General features: G+C 33.3%; 1 protein-coding gene and 1 long non-coding RNA gene across 2 annotated transcripts in view; one reads left to right on the top strand and one right to left on the bottom strand.

Moving 5' to 3' along the window:
- Positions 1-20,015, top strand: part of LOC127710486 (uncharacterized) — a 45,914-nt gene extending 25,899 nt beyond the window's left edge. The window contains exons 2-7 of the mRNA XM_052216367.1: positions 10,995-11,191; positions 11,831-12,174; positions 13,846-13,947; positions 15,040-15,132; positions 16,673-16,842; positions 17,801-20,015. Of these exons, the coding sequence (XP_052072327.1) occupies positions 11,007-11,191; positions 11,831-12,174; positions 13,846-13,947; positions 15,040-15,132; positions 16,673-16,842; positions 17,801-18,538 (1,632 nt within the window). The 5' untranslated portion in view covers positions 10,995-11,006 and the 3' untranslated portion in view covers positions 18,539-20,015. The remainder of the gene's footprint in view (positions 1-10,994; positions 11,192-11,830; positions 12,175-13,845; positions 13,948-15,039; positions 15,133-16,672; positions 16,843-17,800) is intronic.
- Positions 6,095-8,878, bottom strand: LOC127710493 (uncharacterized). Its single transcript, XR_007986208.1, has 2 exons — positions 8,512-8,878; positions 6,095-6,790 (listed from the first exon to the last, which is right to left on the bottom strand). It is a non-coding gene; the product is annotated as an uncharacterized LOC127710493 (long non-coding RNA).
- Positions 20,016-21,942: the final 1,927 nt, after the last annotated feature.

The raw sequence follows: 21,942 nt of genomic DNA, 5'->3' as shown, positions 1-21,942 counted from the left end.
GCAGGATCTGCTTACTCTTCCGGAGCACCTGAGATCACCCACAGTTTTTTGGTGGGGTTCGTGTTGCTCAGTCTTTCGTTTTCTATGTTGTGTTTTGTGAAGTGTTGTTTGTCTGTTTGTCTTTTTCTTTTTTAGCCATGGCGTTGTCCTTTTATTTTCGACTTTTGAGTTTGAATGTCCCTTTTTTATCCTTAGCCTCTCTTTTCATAGAAGGTGTTCTGTATATCGTATCTGTTATACCAAATATAACATACATGTACAAACATTTTTTTTCGACGTCTTTGTCAATTTTTATTAACTACCAAAACATTTTTGTTTACGTCTTTTCGAAATTTATAATCAATTGCAGCAGCTTTTTTTGTTGGCGTCTTTGTTAGATTTATTTGTATGTTTGTTTGCAGTTTTTAGTCAGTTGTGTTGTATGTGTGATGTATGTTTACACAGTTTTGGTTGTTGGATCCCAATTATTTTCACATTAACCGTTTATGTCTGTATGGGTTTTTCACCCAATTATGTCAATATAATGGAACTATAAACAACTGTCATACAAGTGGGAGGTTTAGCTAGCTATAATTTCGGGAAATGCCTGTACCAAGTCAGTTGTTTTCCATTCAATCCGTTTAAAGTCTAAGGTTTGATTTTTAAAGTTTTTATGGACTTCCCTCCTTTTTTAATTTACCTTGAAGGTTGGTATTTTTGTTATACTTTTTTTCATTCAGTTCACGATTCTGCTCTATACTTCGTAAATACGAATTGTAGGATTGAGACATTATTATAGTTAGAGAATATGTTTTAGGATGCAAATCCGATGGGGTCTCTTATATGTATCTTATAGCAATGATTTGTTTAAAATGCATTTTATTTACATAGAGCGAAACAAAAACAAAATAATCGAGCACTAATAGTAGGTCACAAAAACATTTAATTCGTAATTTCAATTACTAAAATCAATTCCACAATATATTCACCACTCACTGGTCATCATTCAACTAAACCCGATCATAGAGAACCGTATATTATGTTCAACAAAAACAGCACCACAAAGAATACACATGTACATGGCCAATTCAATGATATAAGCAAATATCAATGTTAATTTATAAGATATCCAGAAAACATAGACCAATGACCTCCATATATAGACTCGTTATTATATACATCATGTTTTATATAGATTTTGTCTCTTATTCTCAAAGCCATCACAGTATTCAGTGTTCCGGAGGAATAATCTGTTCCGAATGATCCAACATTTGACTCATTGTTCCTCCAGAGATGACAGTGTAGAAATTTTCCTTTTGTTGACATTACAGTATTTGATATAAAGTATATTCCATCTTTCGGAACTGTAAACACACCAGTTCTAGGCTCGTATCCGTTCCCAATATTTAACCAGACTTTATCAAATGTTAGAACTTCGTTCAATCCCAGTGTTTTAGATGACGTCCTGGATGCTGAAAAGGCAGGTCTTTCGTCTGCCCTTACGAGGTCTGGAATAATAGAATTTAGAATATATGAGTATGTAATGATTATAGAATCTAAGTTATTGTTTACTCACGGATTGGGATTGATAATTTGCAAAAGTTGCAATATTTCTATTTTATTTTGACAGATGTTTAATTATCTGCTGCCGATCGTTAATTATAATTTGAACAAGTTATGAATAGAAATAAAAAATTATTCAATATTAAACTGATGAAATGGGTCAAGGTCTCAAATGGCCGGGTTGCAATATGTGTGACTAATCAATGTAGAATGTTTACAATGTAGTTGAAATTACATGAAAGGGAAGATAGTTTTTTACTTTCTGTGAAGTCTTAGGGATCTTGGTTGAAACTGTAGAAGTTAAAAAAAGGTGTACCTTCTTTCGTAAATTTTGCTGAAAAATGACTAAGTTCCAAAATTAGAAAAAATTAGAAAAAATCCCCAAACAATGCACTATTTTCTTATTCCCGACTTTTGACTCCGGAGTATATTATTTTTTGACAGGTTACATACTCTGTGGTAGGACATGTTGGTACTCGGTCAAGTAATAGCAACTAAAGGAAATGAAATAAGCTTTGAATCGCTGCAATTTATCAATCAGGATCTGCTCACCCTTCCATGGCACTTGGAATCATTCCCGGTTTTCGGTGTGGTTCGTGTTGTTCAGTCTTTAGTTTTCTATGTATTGGTTTATAGACAGTTGTTTGTCATTCGTCGTTTTTCATTTTTGCCATGATTTTGTATGATTCTCTTCTACTGATGAATTATGATTGTCCTTCTGGTATCTTCCGCCTCTTGTTTAAATAGCATATGTAGCCATTACTACATTGTCAGACATTATAAAGAGTTTTATTTTAGTAGGCATATTTAGAGTTGCTGTTTCCTTCGTATCTTTTTTTTTATAATTATGTAACTTTAATATATGTAGTTTTGATAGAATTTTTTAATATAAAAGCAATGTGAATTCATTCTGGAATAAAAAAAATGTTCACCAATATTCCCCAAAATTCATTATTTGTATTTCGTATTCATTTTAAGTGAATAGCCATAACATACCCGAGTAATGTATAAATACCTACCTTCTTGAGTATGAGAACAAAGAATGCATACAATTGTTATAAGGAATATAAAAAACAATTAAAAAGTAAAGAAAAAAACCTGAAAAGGAGAAATGAGAATGGATAAATATTGAAAATGTTTAAAGAAGGATTACACATGACCTATTTTTCCAGTGGTGTTTCAACATTTTTAAGCACTACTGCGTAGATAAAACCGAGACGTATTAGATAACTTTTCGATATTTTTTAATCTCTGTTAATTAAGATTTTCAAATACATTTATCCAAAGTCCCCCCACTATCTAATGTACCAAAGGACATTGAAGCTATAAGAATCAATATATTTTTCTACAAGATAAGTTTCATACCATTAAGAGAAATGTATAAGCGTTTTATTCTAAGTTACATACTTACCGTTGTTGATATCTTTCAAAAGATCATTTTTCATATTGCAAATTTTGTCTTTCGTTGTCTTTTCCACCGTGTCATTGATATACGTCGTTAAAACTTTGTTGAGATTTGTAGTGTCAAACAAAGCTACCAACGGCACATGCTGAATATCCAAGAGAGGTATTTGCACGGTGGAGTTGTCTACATCATTACTCGCTGAGTATCCCAGAAACCATATCAACAATATGCTTAAAAACTCAAAATATGAAAACGTCAGATACTTTGCCATTGTCACAGGTCCTGCCGAATCACCTTTTGTCTACAGATAACTCTTTGTTATAATGACAGCCAATAGTTACACGAAAAGTGGAGAGGATACAGTGGGGACTTTCTATAGTTTTAAGGGGAAGTTTTTATTAAGTTTTTTGGTATTATTTTACATTTTTCAATGACCAACAACAATCACGATGATTTCATTTATCTTTGCTTTTTTATTTGACGTGTGTTATTATTTCCAGACATAAAAGTGTGGAAATCATCCTCTTGGAGCTAATGATGTTTAACTGAAACTTTTCCAGAAAGCAGCTGAATGTTATGAACGTAACGTAAATACTGCAAACTAAATTACCAAAAAATAAACAATAAGAAAAGTAATAATGATGATGATGATGATGATGATGATGGCACAAATAATAAAAAATAATATACGTACAGCGTTTGAATGATCAAAAGACAAACTAAGTCAGTCTTCAAATAATCGTAAATCGTAGATAAATGATAAATTTTCTGAAAAACGTATTTTTTTATTTGTCGTTAGGCCTAATCAACTGTATTTGATGCACTAAAAGGTCTTTGCTTTGATTTTTACTGACAAAACAAAAGGTACATTAAAAAAAAACTGTTGACACAGAGAGATATGTCTCGCTTTTTTTGTAATTTTGATTGTATAATGCAAATGTTGAAAATGAAATGGGAATATTTAAACAGGTAAACTTAGTAAATAATTTAAAATCATTGAACCATGACTGAAGATGCAGGGCCAAATAAACTCCATGGAAATTGGAAGTCTATTGAAAGTATAATAGCGAAACAGAACTATATAAAATTATGCAAATGTTTCGTGTCAATGGACCATGATGAGGGGACGGGGCCATATAATCTCCGTGGAAATGAGACTTGCAAATGCTTATACAACTGTATACCAAATATCATTGACTTCACATTAGTCTTTCATCCTAGACTGATCTAATTACAAACTTTATCATGTAAACTATGCAAAACATTCAAAGTAAAAATACCATGACTGTGGGGTAGGGACAAATAATCGCCATGGAAATGAGATATGCCAAAGCTAATACATCTGCATACCAAATATTACTGATCTACAACTAACATTTGAAAGCCAGAGATGCGTAAATACGCTGAAATATTAGGAGCTATTTGATTAAAAAGAACCTAAGCATAATAGCCAAATTCATCAAAGGTCAACATTGATTGAGGGAGTTTCTTAATAATTTCTTAATTTGTGAGCGTGGAATTTAAATAAGAATAAGTTATAAATCATGTTAGTACCGAGGCACAGACTATTGAGCTGATGGTACCATCGGGGTCCGGGACTAATAGATCACCAGAAACGGTATCGATCCTGTGCTAGTTAATGAAATAAACACTTTATAAAATTATATTATTTGTTAGCCAGGAATGCGTAAATACTCCAAAACGTTAAGAGCTAAATGATTAAAAAGGACCTCAACGTAATAGCCCAAAACATCAAAGGTCAACTTTGCCTGAGGGATTTGGAACCATAGTTTTTTTAATCATGTCAGTGTCGAAGCACTCATTACTGAACTGACGATACCCCCACGGACTAGCAGCAGTATCGCGCCTTAGCAAATGAATTAATAAATTTCGTGCATCCGAAGAGCTGTCATGGTTTACCTTCATCAGGAACGCTCAAACCTAAATATGTGGAAGCCTGTGATGCTAAAACGCTGAAACGTTAGGACTTATAGGATAAAACGCTGAAACGTTAGGAGTTATAGGATAAAACGCTGAAACGTTAGGAGTTATAGGATAAATAAAAGATCAGAAACAGAAAAACCAAATTCATCTACAGTCACCTTTGTTTGATGAGGTTGGATCCTTAATTTGTTAATAATTTCTTAATTTACGAACGGCGAATTTAAAAGTATATGTTATAACTCATGTCTGTACCAATACATTGAATACCGAGCTGATGATATCCTCGGGGAATAACAGCGGTACCGACCCAGTGCTAGTAAACGATATAAATATTCTATATACCGTATTTTTTTGCGTCCGAAGGGCTTTTCTGGATTAACCTCCATCAGGAATATAGAGTTATCAAATACGGTAGAAAAATAAAGATGTATCAAATATTTATGGCATCAAAAATAACTTCAATAGTCGTACCATATTTTTGTTAGTAGTCCAGTTCTGTAGAACTACAAAGCAAATTAGTTTGTGCAATACACATTTTTGTAAATTAATAAAAATGAGGAGATGTGGTATGATTGCCAATGAGACAACTTTCCAACACAGTCAAAATGAAGTGGAGTTCAGCAATTATAGATCACCGTGCGGTCTTCAACAATTAACAAACCCCAAACCATACAGTCAGGTATAAAAGGCCCGGACATTACAAAATTTGAAATAATTCAAACTAAAAAACCCTGATTTATGACAAAACAATAAACGAAAAACAGATATAACAGACAGCAACCAACGACATTCACTCAATTACAGACTTAAGACAAGCAATATGTGGAGGGGTTAAACATGTTTGTGAGCGCTTAACCCTCCTCTAACCTGGAACAATGGTGTAACAGTAAACTGTAAAAAAAATCAGTTCGAAATGGCTTGACTCACCAGATCGGCACGAAGCATAACAACTAACATGAAGATAAAAGACACACAGTGCCGATATTAGAGTACTCGCAGTTACTTAAAGCTAGTTCAAATCCAATAATAACTAATACTAAGTAGATAAATCACGTTCTCCAGGACTAAAGTTTACACATCCAACAGAATCAGTGTAAAGACGTCATAAACCGTCTGAGGAAAGCATGATTTTATGCAAAATTATCAGTACATTATATCGACAGGATAAAGAAACAGAGGTTTCCATTAATAAAAGATTATACAAATATTTAGTAATGTTTTAATTCATCGAAAATAAAATTAATGTAAGTGCCGATAAAAACCATATTCAAAGATTTTACCACGGTGTTACAATGTACAAAGGTATCCTTTACGAATAAGTTTATTCAAATAATCGATAAGTTTGTATGGGTCGTTTTTAAAATTGCGTGCTTTATAAACAAAATTATCGTAAAAATTAGGCTGTAATATCCCTTTTTATAAGAACTACACCTGAAACGCATACAATAGTGCTTTAATTGTATTTCAATGCGTAAATAATATTACGTTTATTTACAACTATGTAGTTTTTATAACATTATTCACCGATGAAGTATCCCGAAAACACAGACCAATGGCCTCCATAAACTCCTTCACCTCTGGTAGGCACAATTCTTACGTGATCACCCTTCTGTAAAGCTAATACACAGTTAACAGTCCCAGTGTACAAATTCTCCCCTCCGAAGATGTTAAAATGAGTTACGTTGTTCTTCTTCAAAGCGGAATATACATCCCCGTGCTTCCCACTAGACATTACAGTGGCAGAAAAGTGATATCGTCCACCTCTCGTAGCAGTGAAGACACCTGTATTTTTATCATATGCGTTTCCGGTGTTTAATCATACTTTGTCAAATATAATGGTGTCAGCTGGCACTCTTGAATTTGTCAGGGAGGCAGTGAACGATGCACTTTCTCGTAGATCTGTAAAATAAATTTTATAATATTGTACGTCAGACAATTTATACTATGGAATTGTAAATTTGCGTCAGTTTGCATACATAAGAAACCTAAACGTCATGATGCATGGAGGTTCTTAGATCTAAGCAGAAGTATTTTAATTGCCACGTTTAAAAGAAAAGGAGAATATGTGTTTACAGGAGACCATGCCCTCCTCGCAATATCATATTTCTATGTTCAGGAAACCGTAAAATTCGGTCAAAATAATAATTTAACATATATTTATCATAATGAACATGTTGATGTGGTTCATAAGTGTTTCTCGTTTCTCGTTTTTTTTTACATATATTAGACCGTTGGTTTTCCTGTTTGAATGGTTTTACACTAGTCATTTTTGGGGTCCTTTATAGCTTGCTGTTCGGTGTGAGCCAAGGCTCCGTGTTGAAGGTCGTACTTTGACCTATAATGGTTTACTTTTACAAATTGTGATTTGGATGGAGAGTTGTCTCATTGGCACTCATACCGCATCTTCTTATATATATGTGTAGTTTCAGATCGATGTATCCCCAATACCACGGACCAATTGTTTACCTTACCTTAAACAAAACTGTAACCTCATACGGGGCGGCGGATAGGATAAAAAAAAAACAGTTTCAATGAGTTGTAGAAAACAATTTAATTGCATACTTTATTTAATGTTAACATTTTAATTTAATGTTCTATGAACAAGCCAAAAGTTGAAACCAAAGAAAGAAAAATAAATGGTAAATTAAGGGTGTTCGCTACTCTCTTTCAAAACAACAAGCTTTTTAAAAAGACTGTTATAAATAGATATTAAACAGAACTTAAAAAAGCAGGAAAAATTATAGGTCCGTGTCTTTGTTTTTGAGATATAACCCATTGAAAATTTGACGAGAAATGAATCTCTCTAGATTTTTCTTACATTTAACATTGGTATCTTTTGTCTTTCAAAAACTATGAAAAAATAACAACAGTTTTATGAGATTTTGAAAAATAGCTTTTTAAACTATATGTAATAAAATTATGAATAGAAAAGTAGGTGTAAGCGTGCAAACTTTTGATGGCACTACATGGATAAAACCAGAGGAATCCAAATATCTGACAAAAAGACCAAAACAAGAGCAGCGAACATCCTTTAGCTGAGAAAAATTTGTTGAATATTTAAAACAGATCATTCTTCCCAACTTATCGCGATAATTAAAAACAAACAAACAAACAAACAGAATAAACAAAAAAATAATTGTTTGCAATATTTATCGGTACAGAGGACCACTTGGCTGTAATAAAAAAAAGATAGTCAAGCTTTATTTCATATCAATGTAAATTCTTAGAAAACCCAAGTTTAGCTATGTAGGTAGACACCAAAGACCAATCGGATCCAAATAGACAATTTTAATATTACACACCGGTGAAAAACAAAGAATTGTAATACATGACTCTGTCAGATGAATTTGCACTCTTCTGTATATTGAAGAAAAAAATATGTTTTAAACTTCTGTGACTGTCCGATGCACAGGACAAAAACGTCTCTCCATATATGACGTGACGGAGAATCTTATAGACCTAATGAAATCGACCGCGAAATATTTAATCGATTGTTAATAATAATAAAAAAAAAGGTAAAGGCCTCTTAAACCTAAAAAATATATATAAAAAAATAGCAAATATTATAATCTGATTAAAAGTTCGAGATACAGATAAAAATGAAAATAAATTATACTTACCACTACGAATATTTTCTGTGACAGCATCTATAACTTGTGGAACAGTCTGCTTAATGCGTTTGTCGACTTCCTGTTGGGTGTCATTTTTCACTTTCTCGTCTGTGACTCGATAAACTGTATTGCTGATATAACTTTTAAGCTCCGTGTCTATTTTTGAAAAATCAAGAGTAGCAACGAGTGGCAGATTTTGTTCACCAATAAGTGGCGCGTCAAATAAAAAATTTCCATTTGGCTGGTTTTGTCCTACTGCAGAAGATATCAAAATAAAGAAAATAAACATTTCCATGACAAAGTTTGACAGGGACATTATGTGAATTCCAATTTTTCAAAACATTAATGATTCTCACTTTGAATATTATCATTTAATAATGCAATGTGCTTATACTGGGGAAACTATTTAAGTGCCAACGATTAAAGTACTATGTGTGTTTAACAATTTTCATAAGCATATGAGTTATATGAGCTAGTGCCACTCAACGTTTAGCTAAACATATGTATATAATTTCAATGTGTCGAGTCGAACACTTTTTAGAAAGCCTTTAACGATTTACGAGATATTTGCCTTTCCAATAAATAAATGGAAAATTAAACAGAAACAAGACATTTTATTTTACAATGTCAAGCACTAGATTCCCTCCCCCCTTAGGTATATCGGTTACGCTTACCATGAAGTACAGCGGACGCCTGTACTATTTATTATTCGTTAGAATGAAAATTTGAAGAAAAAAACTTAAATTTTCATTTATGATTCATTTATATTAAATATCTATATAAGTTATTGTACCAATTCTTGTCTTGTTAATAAATAATATTGCTCATGCTTGCGAGGAATAACATGTAACTATTTCGTTACGTTCTGCAGGATACCTAAACTACATAAGTGTCCTTACAAACAACGTTATATTGCTGGGTCTTCCAATGAAACCTCTTTCTAAATTATTAACATCAATTTTATCAGCAACCAAAGCAGGGCTTCAAAGTTATTGTGAAACTACCTATTCTAGAGGTGGCGTGAATCAGATGTGGATACTAAAAAATCCAAAGATGTTTTAGAGGGAACACATAATCTAAGACTTTCCTCTTGCAATGGCATTAAAACATTTGACTTTTCTACATTTTACACAAGTATTCCCCATTCGAAACTAAAAGACAAATTGAAGGAGTTGGTCCTACTTTGTTTCATAAAAAAGAATGGCCAACGTAGATACAAGTATCTTGTTTTAGGAAAGGATAAATCGTACTTTGTAAAAAATCTCTCTGATTCAAACAAAAATTCTCTGAAATTGACACTATCAAGATGCTTGATTTCTTGATTGACAACATGTTTGTTACGTTTGGAGGACGCGTTTTTAAACAAACAATCGGCATTCCCATGGGAACCAACTATGCTCCTCTTCTTGCCGACTTGTTCCTTTATTCATATGAGGCTGACTTCATACAGGAATTTCTTATGAAGAAAGAAAAGATGTTAGCAGTATCCTTTAACTTCACTTTCCGCTATATTAATGATGTTATCTCACTAAATAGTTCAAAATTTTATGGCTATGTTGAACGCATCTATCCCATCGAACTTGAGATAAAGGATACCACATATACAGTTAAGTCTGCCTCACATCTTGACTTACATCTAGGAATTGAGGGTCGGTTGAAAACAAAACTTTACGAAAAAAGAGATGATTTCAGCTTCCCAATTCTGAACTTTCTATTTCTATGTAGCAACATTCCAGCAGCGCCTGCATACAGATTATATATCTCCCAATTTATACGATATCCCAGGGCTTGTATTTCCTATCATGATTTCTTTGATAGAGGGTTGCTGCTCACAAGGAAGCCATCAAACCAAGAGTTCCAAGTGGTGAAGTTGAAATCATCCCTTCGTAAATTTAACGGACGCCATCACGAGTTGGTTGACTGTTATGGGATATCTGTTTCACAGATGACGACGGATATGTTCCAATTGTCGTAACTACAATCCCGTCCCCTTTTCCCCGAATGTGACCTACCGAATAATACTTATCACCGGGTCGGTACTTACATTAGCGACACGATGGGTGCCACATATGGAGCAGGATCTGCTAACCCTTCCGGAGCACCTGAGATCACCCCAGTTTTTGGTTGGGTTCGTGTTGCCCATTCTCTATTTTTCTATGTTGTGTTTTGTGTACTGTTGTTTAAGTTTGTTTTTTTTTTTAGCCAAGTCAGTTTATTTTCGACTTATTAGTTTGAATGTCCCTTTGGTATCTTTTGCCTCTCTTCTTGTTGCTACGAAATAATATTTGATACCACTGCTTGTATTGTCCCTATTGATGTCTTCGAACTTTCAAGTATTGAAAAGAAGTAAATTTTCGAAATGTGGATATGGAAAAATTAAATCAGGTATCCTGTATTTCATCGTATTATATCAAATGCAATACCATAATCCATATAGGCATTTATTTCACGTTTAACATATACATATTTTCTACATTCTCTTTCCATTCCAGTTCAACAATACGATGGCTATAGCCGATGTAATGGATGATGTGGATTACAAAACTATCAATTTTAACATAGAGGAAGCAGAATTTAGACACCCGCTATGGTTGACAGAATCTCACTTTGTGTATAACCTCTACAGAGACGAAGAAGGTCATCTGAACTGTCATAGAAATGCTGCAGGCGATCCTATTCTGTCACCTAGGTACGTATAGTTTAATAGCTAACCATCCAGTTTTAATCTATGGTTGGTCGTGTTGAAGAGGTACACGTGGTCGAATACTTATATATTGAGCATTTATTCAGCTGCTGATGTTGCTTTTTAGCATATCAGATATAGATTTAATATCGAACCCTATATCTCATACCATATCGTATTGCATGCGTGTCCTCTATCACATTCCATTTACTGTGTAAACCTTTAGAATTATTATTTTTAAATATATATGAGGAGGAAACAAGGGGGTCTTATTTCCCAAATCCCGCATTTTGTTTGTATTTTTTCCAGCTTACACTTTTCCCAGATCCACCCACCTATATATCACAAACACCAAAGAGTGTCATTTCCTCTTATATCATAGTAATAAAGGCAATTTTGAATGATTTTATTGATTTGTAAACTCAACCGACTCACTACTGAAGTGAATTAAGTACGACGGACGATTTTAAGTTTAATATAAAATTCATATTACATATAAGTGAACCATTACGGAAATACAAGATGTACAACACATTTATGAAACAAATGAACACAAAAAGATTAGTCGGGTTGTAATTGCAATATAGCAAAATATTGCCACTACTTATATATGAAAGTATTTTAAACTTTTTTTTATATTTCCAGACCTTTGGCCAAAATGTGCATGAATGAGCTAGTCTGTGAAGGGAACCAAATATCAGCATTTGAAACAGATGCTATTCCTGCTGATCTATATCCAAATTTGCTAGCAGAGGCCATTTTTCAACGACAATTGCAAACTATTGATTTTTTAGTATCAACATGGCCACACTCAATCCTTGACCTTCAAAGTGTTATGCCAAAAGAAGACTTAGTGGAAGCTCAGCTGCTGACGATACCAATAGAGGGACATGATGGGATAACTTTTTTGGACTGTATAATGTGCGGACTTCTAAGACAAAAGTATTCTTCGAGATTGAGAACAGTCAACCTATCAGGATTCAAACAAGGCATAGCATTTTTATATATATTTCTAAGTCATATTCTTCTTTCGCTGCTGTTTCTGTTTTTTTTTCTCCTGTCCTTCTATTTTCTCCCTTTCTCCCGTGACCTCCATCCATTCAATTTCTAAATCCAAACGCCATTCTGGGTGCTATTATCATACGTACACCAAAAGGTTGTGAACAACGTCCTAAACGATGGAAATAAGCTCATCATAGATACCAGGATTCAAATTTTGTACGCCAGACGCGCGTTTCGTCTAAAAAAAAACAATTCATCGGTGACGCTCAAATCAAAAAATTTGAAAATTTGAAAAGGCTTAACAAAGTACGAAGTCGAATAGCATTGAAGACCAAAACTTCCTATAAGTTTTTCCAAATACAGCTAAGTTAATCTATTCCTGGGGTAGAAAATCCTTAGTATTTCGAAACATTCAAATTTTTGTAAGATTCAACCGATGAAGTAACGATAGTTTTGCGGCCCCTCATGGGGGCGTCCAAGTAATTACATAATCACAAAATTTTTGCCAATATAATCACATAATCATTAATTATTTTTTTAAACAAGATAATCAAATAATCAAAAATACAGTCCTAGATTATGAAATAATCAAATAATCATGAAATATTTGGTCTTGTAATCAAATAATCACTATAAAAACGGTCAAGTTATCACATAATCAAAAACATCATGAGTAGGCTCAGTTTTGTTTTTGCTATACAAGATTGAACAATGACTTTTCCAAAGTCCTTTAGATTATGAAACAACAAATTGCCAATGACAAGAAAAATAGCGTATTCTATGATTAATATGCTTCGGTTTTCTCGTTTGAACTGTTTCCCATTTATTATTTGGGGCCTTTTATAGCTTACGGTACGGTATGGGTTTTGCTTATTGTTGAAGGCAGTACGGTGACTTAGTTACATTTCCTTACATAGATGTCCTTTGGTCTCTTTTTGATCGTTGTCTCAGTGGAAATCATACCACGTTTCCTTATTTTTATATTGTAATACATTACGTTTGTAATAGATTTTGATTTTCAAATATTTTGGCCTCGAGCATCACTGAAGAGACATTAATTATCGAAATGCGCATCCGGAGTAGTAAAATTGGTACCGTAATTGTTATCAAAGTATTGTAGTGGTACAAAACCTGCACAATTTGGATCCTATCTTTTTAATCAGCAAAATAATTTTCTTTCAATCACCAAATAATATTCCGTCAGTTTCTTTCAAATGTCGGAATGAAAAAGATCGCGTGCGCAGTCATATTGCGCATTGACAAACATACATCTGATAGCCTACATTTGAAAGAGGTGAAACGGCGAATAACACAAGTAATCTATGCTTACACTAATAACCGAATTTATGCTGAATCATAAATTCTATTTCTATGTAAATATTTAGCTAATTTCAACCAGAATAATATAATTAGAATATTCTAAAAAAACATAGATCAGTTACATTTTATGTATATTGGTTGTTTGTAGCTCGAAAATATTTCATATAGTAAAAAATGCAAGTTAGTATTCCAATTTTGTTTTTAATTGTACACGAAATGTCACATAAATCAATGAGAATTAAACTGCAACCAATAATATTTGACACACAAACATTGTTTACACTATATTTGATAATGTATCGAAATATATCTTTTATTTAGTTTAAATTTCGTTGCAGATCGCACGCTTTGTCGCGATATCTGCCGTCTTCCATTATTGTGGATGCCACCCGCAGATAGAGATACTGAAAAGATTTACGACGTTTTATCACAAACTATAGGTAAGTGCCATATCTATCTTGGAATATTTACTTTAGAATTAATATTTTTTTTAGTAAATAAAAATAAATTTTTCACATTTTGTCATACCGGGGCTTTTTATACCGTATGACTTTTGCCCATTGTTGAAATTCGTACCATGGCCTTTAGCTGGTTACCAGTTCACGTCCTTTAGTTTCTTGTGGATAGTGGTCTCATAGACAACCATGCCACATCTCCATATGTTTTATTTATCAGCGCGGCATTTCAATACACGTTGATGATCTGAGACAGGTGAGTATTTTAAAACACTGCGCCTTCAGTGTGGAAATGTACAACATCCCCATTTGTGCACGTACAGGAATCCAACAATCAACACTATGAATGTTAATTTTATATATTTAACAATTCTCTTAAGATAAGAATTACTTTCTTAAAATATAAATCAAGCGAAGGATATATTGTAATAATATTAACGGTACCAATGTTACCACACTAGAAGCGCATTTCGACAATTGATGTCACTTCAGTCATGTAAACGTCAGTTAAGGACCAAAAAGAAAATATAACCAAACCAAATATGTGGAGGTCATATTACGACCTCAGCAATGGAAAGGTGAAGAGGCCATTATAACAAAATGTAATTTTATAATCAAACTTGACAAATCGACCGTTTAGAATTGTTTGTAGCGGTTATCGATACATTCCCTCTATCAATTTATATTCTATAAGTTAGTCCATTGATTTGTTAATCATTGAAGACCTTCCAACAACATAGAAGAAGGATATTATCAAGAAATTCGGTATTCTGTTTGTTATTTCCTACTATCTCATGATTTTTTTTGTCTAATATACACCAACCTTATCTTTATAGTTACTATAAATATCTGGCTAAGCAGCTGTTGAGTTTTGTGAGAACTATTTAATATTATTTCAACACAATTATGTAACCCTCATCCTTATCTCTTGTTGTAGATATTCTTCATTATATTTTCACTTACTTCTTTTTTGCTTAGCTGATGTATTTACTTATCTACAAAAGATGAAGTTTTAAAAAGATTGTTCACTCAAGTATGTATATTTGCCATGCAGTTATTTCAGCCATTATATTTTAGATATCACAGAAGAAAAGGTGCAAAAATACCTGAACAGAATAAAGTGTATTTATACAACCATGGACGCTCATGTTCCACATGGACATCAGTTTCGTATGTTCTATATAATTATATCTATTAATACTAATACATACAACACGCATTGTTTCTTTAATCTTTATAAAAAAAACATAATCGGGTGACAACTTAAGAATGTGTTTCATTTTGTTTACATAAAATATTCCAAAATTCATACACGAGACTGTGTAAACACTAGTTTATGTTACTAGTATTCAACAAAAAAAGTTTAGATAAAGAGGGGGTACTATTTTGAAGTATATACTATAAGGTACCAGTCACTTGTTTACAGGACATACAGTCATATTAAAAGTCATGTTCTTCATCTCAAAGTTGCTGTCAGATTTTTTTCAACATGGAGCAAATTTTATTGCACAATCCTCATTTCAAATTCAGGAAAACCCCTGTCATCATTTTTAGCGCGGAATTATATCATGTCACATCTGATCATCCAAGAAAACCTTGTGTGTAAAATCAACGAATTAATAATGTTACAATTACAAATTTATAGTTCAAAATACATTTGTGTCTACAGTTCAATTACGTCAGTGTTAGGATCCGATACAACATGCACAAAACCGTTTTAGGACTATTTTGTGACGTCTGTCATCTATGTAATACATGATTTTCTACTTCAGAAAAGCAAAACGAAAGACTGACATATCTTATTCCCAGTTAATCACACCAACAATATTAATGTACTTTGTTAACTTCTATGTCATTTGGTCTCTGGTAGAGTTGTCTCATTGGCAATCATACCACATCTTCTTATTGTTATATGTTATTTAAAACCACCGTCGGAATTTATATACAGGTTACACAACATGTGCACGAACTGCTAACAATTAAGGATGTATTTAGGTGAAATTAAAAAAATCTAGAATTTAAAATTGATACTATAAGTCAGAAGAACATTAGTTAAGGAACAAAATAAGCTAAAAATATGATAGGTTATGGAACTCCTTTTTTAGATATTTGATTTTTTTTAAATGGCGGGAAAAAGGCTGACTCGGACTTTTGCCTTATATTTAGCATTGACATTATTTGGGTCTCATATCGTAAGAAAAAAATCTAGAATCTGCTTAAATTTTGGTAATTACCTTTTTATGAGCTATTGATGTCTTCTATGAAAAGAAAAGTGGGTGATATGTGGAAAAATATTTTACCCTGCATTGTATGAAAAAACCCAAGGAGTCCGAACATCTGACAAAAGTTCCTAAACCTGACCTAAGTACATCCTTAAGGTTCAAACACTAAAGTTCACCCGAAGATGGGTTAAATTTTATGTTTTTCTGTATTATAGTTTGTCTTTCTATCTTTTTATATATATGCTAAGATTTTGTTTAGTCTGATTATTTAAGACTTTAGTGTCCACTGTGTATCCTTTCATTTTTGAAAGTACGCAGATTTTGTTAAAGTATAAACCAGTCTGCTATTGTAAAACATACACATATATATACAAAGATGAAGCAAATACGTTGGTGGTTCTTGACTTCTGAACACAAATCCGAAGTCGATCATCCCAATAAAAATCGAAACAACAACAATGATTGATCATTTTCAATCCTCATTTCAGCTCCAATCACCATTATATTGGACTGTAAAATGACTCTAGACGATGTTCCTATTGGCTTGGCCTTACAGAACGAGACTCCGTTCAGATTTGCTTGTCAGAGGCTGTGGACAGAACGTATAAGTGATGTTAATCTACCATTGAACGTACTACATAAAGTACTTGAACCAAGGGTAATTAAACCAACAATTGATAAAATATAACCTCATAGACTGTGAAATCTAATGTTTTATGTAAGCAAACTCTGTTCATTAAGTCAGCTACACGTATTGATCCTGTCATGTGGATTACACCAGTCAAAGGGAGTTAATTAAGATTACTTTCTTTTGTTTCATTTTTTTCTGAATATATGATATCATATTGAATAACTGTAAATTCATAAATAATTGCGAGGTTTAAATAAATGGTAATAATGCAACCGAATGAGTATCGCAATAATAAGAACTTGCATTCTGATATCTGATACATATATCTGTATACAACTTTTTCTAAAATCGAAATAATTAATCTCAAATTTTGGTTGATCATGTCAAAATTCAGTAATAAATGTTCCATATAATTTCCGAATTTACAGTCAGATATCCAACTCAATTAAGATAATCCAATGTCGAATGAAAGCACAATGCGCTATGTATTTCTCAATTACAGTTCATTAGACCAACAACATTTTCGCCCTTACCTCTCCTTTAAAAATGGGCTTCGGTGGCCCGGTTGTCGAAGTTGTTAGTTAGCAGCGACCACTATCATAGCAACTCTAAGGTTCTGAGTTCGAATCCCACTCATGCCGCGAGTGGTGTTAGACTCCTTTCTTAATTGACCCGCCAGTGCCCCTACGGAAGGTCGGTGGTTCTCTGGCCGCCATGAAATAGTCAAGGGCACTGGAAGTGATGTTAAACACCATTAAACAAACAAACATATACTTTTTATAATGCTTATTTATTTGCTTTTTTTTATGATTCAAGTTTGATACTTACTAATTACTTATATTTGGTTCCGAGAGTCATCATAAAAAAGTGATATTGCGCCTAATTTAACTTTGGTATCTTGTAACTTTTGGGATTATGAAGTTCTTTCCCTAAACATTTTTTGTTTAATTTCGTATTAACATGTCTATAATCATTGCTATTTCAGGACTTAACTGAACTAGAAATAGAAGACCGGAATCTCTGTACAGATGGCGACAATATGGAGATTTTACTTGAAGCATTATCGTTATTGCCGAATATAAAATCTCTCAGTCTCCCAAATACCATACACTGTAACGAAAACGAGGAAGCAGTGAAAGAACTGAACAAAGTACTGAGAACGATGACCAATTTAAAGAAATTAAACTTTCCTCTTTGTAACTTAAAAGATAATTTAAGTGACCTTTTGAGTGGGCTGCAGCAGACACTGACGTTTTTGTCGCTTAGAGACTGTCGTCTGTCTGAAGCAGACGTGTTGTTTTTGCTAGAATGGCCGTTAACACGAGGTTTGTTTGACCTGAATGTAAGCAGAAACAATCTTCGGAACTCATACCAAAATATTTTGTCTCTGTTAGAAAAACTGGAAGAAATCCGATGTTTTTCATTATCTTATTGTTGTTTTAGTCCTGCAGAACTACGAAATATTGTTAATGTTGCTTCTAAATGCACGAACATAAAAACTCTTGGAATCCAAAGTTTCACGCCATTATCAGAAACCGATAGTCAAATGATTCTGAAAGGATGTTGTTTGTTGACAAACTTGCAAAAATGCCTAATGTTACCAGAATGTCATGCGTTTTTAGGGAGCAATGAATTAGATAGATTTGACAACAGAGAAAAATATTTGGAACTTTGTGACAACATACTATCAGATTTAAAACGTGATGATATAGAACTTGAATGATTGTATAACAAACAACTGGGCTTATTTATTTTAGATTTATTTATTCTCTATCTAACCACAGCTACCTCCTTTTCTATTTTTACAATTCATCACTAATTTGGATTCGGTAAAGCTAAAAAGGATGTTCCACCAAAAATTAAAAAAGAGTACGTTGAAATGGAATAAAGTTAGAGCACATAAGTATCATGGGATTGATGAAACATCCCAAAATAATGAAACATTGTCCGTACATGCAACAAATATTCAGTGCGTGTTCCGAATGGTAAGAACAATCGCAATCGCATATGGAATCGGACGGTGAATGTTAATCGACATCTAGGCTGGTTCTTTCTCTTGCAATATACTGCGTCACCCTTTTTGAGCCATGCAAGCAGATAAAGGACGGGGAACCATTCTAATCACTATCAAAATATAAATTCGAGAGTCAAATTGCGCAAGACATAAGTAATGTGTTGAATATAACAAATATTGCAAGTGAATCAAACAATTATCTGAACACAATAGTCAATAATAGTATAAGTAACGTCAAAAACATTGTGCTTACTCAGCACATATAGAAAAATGCTCCAGGATAGAAGAGGTGAGATGGACGAATTTACTGTAAAATCCATTCATGACTGAAATCATTAGTATTATTCAGAAAAAAAAATTTCTTTGCAAATTATATATTTAAAGCAGCTCTAAGCTTACACTTCATATATAAATGATTTAAATGCATATCCCTTACATGCAGTGTACATACACATTGACCAATTCAAAAGAATCAGAATAAAAAAAGATGTCATGCAACCTCTCATCATTAATGTTACCTGTTTTGTTTTGTACAATTAAAGAATAATGCAAAGTGTTTATTTTTAAAGAGAAATGTTAAATTTTTCTCTGTTTTAATTTATACAACGAATATAGTGCAAAATATTTATCTGTAAAGTGAAATCTTAAATTTATTCCTGTCTCTACTTCTGGGGCGTATTTTTTTGTTCTTCGGTAGTGAGCCAGTAGAGGTCCATTTCTGATTTTTTGAATATGAAAGATCTTCTGGCTCTCTTCCACCTCTTCTTTTTTGATAGGCAATTTAGACGGCAGAGGCACATAACAAACATGGCGTCGTATAGTCTAAATGACATTAATAAATTTATGAATGCAGATATATTAGAATGTGAGCTGTGTTATAAACGTTTTTATGGTATGACAGTCTTAGTAGGACATCCCTGTAGGACGATAAGCTGGATAAATATAAGAACTACACGGACAATAACAGTTAAGGGACGACTATTTGATATTCTATGGAAGGGATTTTGATTGATTGGTGTTTAACGCTACTTTCAACACTAAGTTGGGCTATTCCGTGGTGGTCAGTTTAAATTTATAGATGAAGGATGAGGAAGGGAAGAGGGCATTATTAACTTTTTTAATATGTCGCTAATTATGCCTATTTTTCAGCTCTTACCAGTCAACCATATTCATATATGAAATCCTCCTGTCCCCCACCCCTATAAAAGGAATAAATATCAAATGAATTTTCTTCTTATTTAACACAAGTTTAAATCGATTGATTGTTTGTTGCTAATTTTTAACGCCCAGTGACAAATATGTCGTGCATGTTCAGGACTCGGTTCAGGGAAACACAAGTTTAAAAGTCAGGTATATAATATAAAAACAAAGAGATGTATGATTGCTTATGAGGCAACTATCCACCGGAGTTCAAATATGAAGTGGATGTAAGCAATAATAGGCAACCGTAATTAAGGCCTTCAACAATGACAAAACCCGATACTGTATTAAAAGTCGTCTATAAAAGGCCCGACGTGAAAAGTGTGAGAAACAATTCAAACGAAAAAACTAACGGGGGCGGGCCTAATTATACATAACAAAATAATTTACAAAATATCAAATATGAGTCGAGACATGAACCAACGACAACCACTAAAATAAAGGCTCCTGACTTGGTACAGGCACACAAAGAATATGGCAGGGTTGATATAAAAACGAAGATTGCCAATGATACAACCCAACACAAGAGACCAAATGACACAGCAATTAACAGCTATAGGTCACCGTACGGCCTTCAGTAATAAGCAATGCCCATACCGCATAGTCAGCTATAAAAGGCCCCGAAATCACAAATGTAAAACAATTGAAACGAGAAAACTAACGGTCTAATTAATGTACAAAAAATGAACGAAAAACAAATATGTAACACAGCAACAAACGACAATCACTAAATTACAGGCTCCTGACTTGGGACATACATACAGAATGTGGCGGGGTTAAACATGTTAATGGGATCCGGCCCAGCCCCCCCCCCCCTAACCTGGGACAGTGGTGTAACAGTACAAGAACATGTTTGTAAGCGCTCAACCCTTCCCGAAGCTGGGACAGTGGTGTAACAGTACAATATAAGAACAACCTGCACAAATCAATTGCAATTAGATTAACTCAAAAGATCGGTACGAGACACACAAAAAAACTTACATTAAGACAATAGACAATTAGACACAAAGCACCGAAATAAGAGTATTTGCAATTACTGGAAGTTTGTTCAAAGCAAATAACAACTAGTACTGAAATAAATCTTGTTCTCCCAGACTGAAGTATCAATCAGTACACAACCAGAGGATTTATTTAAAAAAAAAAGAAAGAAAAAAACAGTCTGAGAAATGTCTGGTATACATTGTATACTTGCATATTGATACATATACAATGAAAATTTTTGAAAAGTGGTGGTCCGAAGGTTTTGACCATCGAAATTTTGCAATACTGAGAAATAATACTTAGGACCAGAAGAATCTCTTCAAGGACCACCAGAGAAAAATGATTTTGAGAACTTTCCGATATCTTTGCTTTATACAAAAATAATCCAGTTTGGTTACTTTAAAAAAAGTGGATAGACAAGATGTCCTTTTTGATCATATTCAAGACAAACATTGACGAAATTTTGTGCAGTTTAAGATTATTCTTAAAAATCAAATAGTGGGGGTTTAAGCCAGATTTGTTTAGCAAAATTGAGTTAGAGGAAAGAACAAAGAAAAATGTCACGAACAGAGCACACTTTTACAGTCATGTCTACCGGACGTATCTTAATTTTCTATAAAATAATCGTAAACTTTATATATATGTCATCCAACATAACAAAAATCTGCTATATTCGACGGCAAATTGAATTTTTGTTTTATTGATCTTCCGTAGAATATCTCCAGAAGAGGTCCAGATTCATTTTTTTGGACTCTTCACCAGAAGACATTTTGGAGACGTGCAGAAGAGACCAATAAAACACGCCTCCGGTGTTGCAAACGATTGGATAAAGGGAAGAAACTAACGAGACAACATTAAGGGAAAACCTCGACATTATTAACGCGTTGCTTAGTACATGTACTGAAAGTTAATGAACGAGAAAAAAGGTATGT

Source organism: Mytilus californianus, unplaced genomic scaffold, assembly GCF_021869535.1.
Source record: "Mytilus californianus isolate M0D057914Y unplaced genomic scaffold, xbMytCali1.0.p SCAF_8, whole genome shotgun sequence".
NCBI lineage: Eukaryota > Metazoa > Mollusca > Bivalvia > Mytilida > Mytilidae > Mytilus > Mytilus californianus.
The sequence above is the reverse complement of the archived record's forward strand: the minus strand, read 5'-3'. Positions and strand labels throughout refer to the sequence as shown.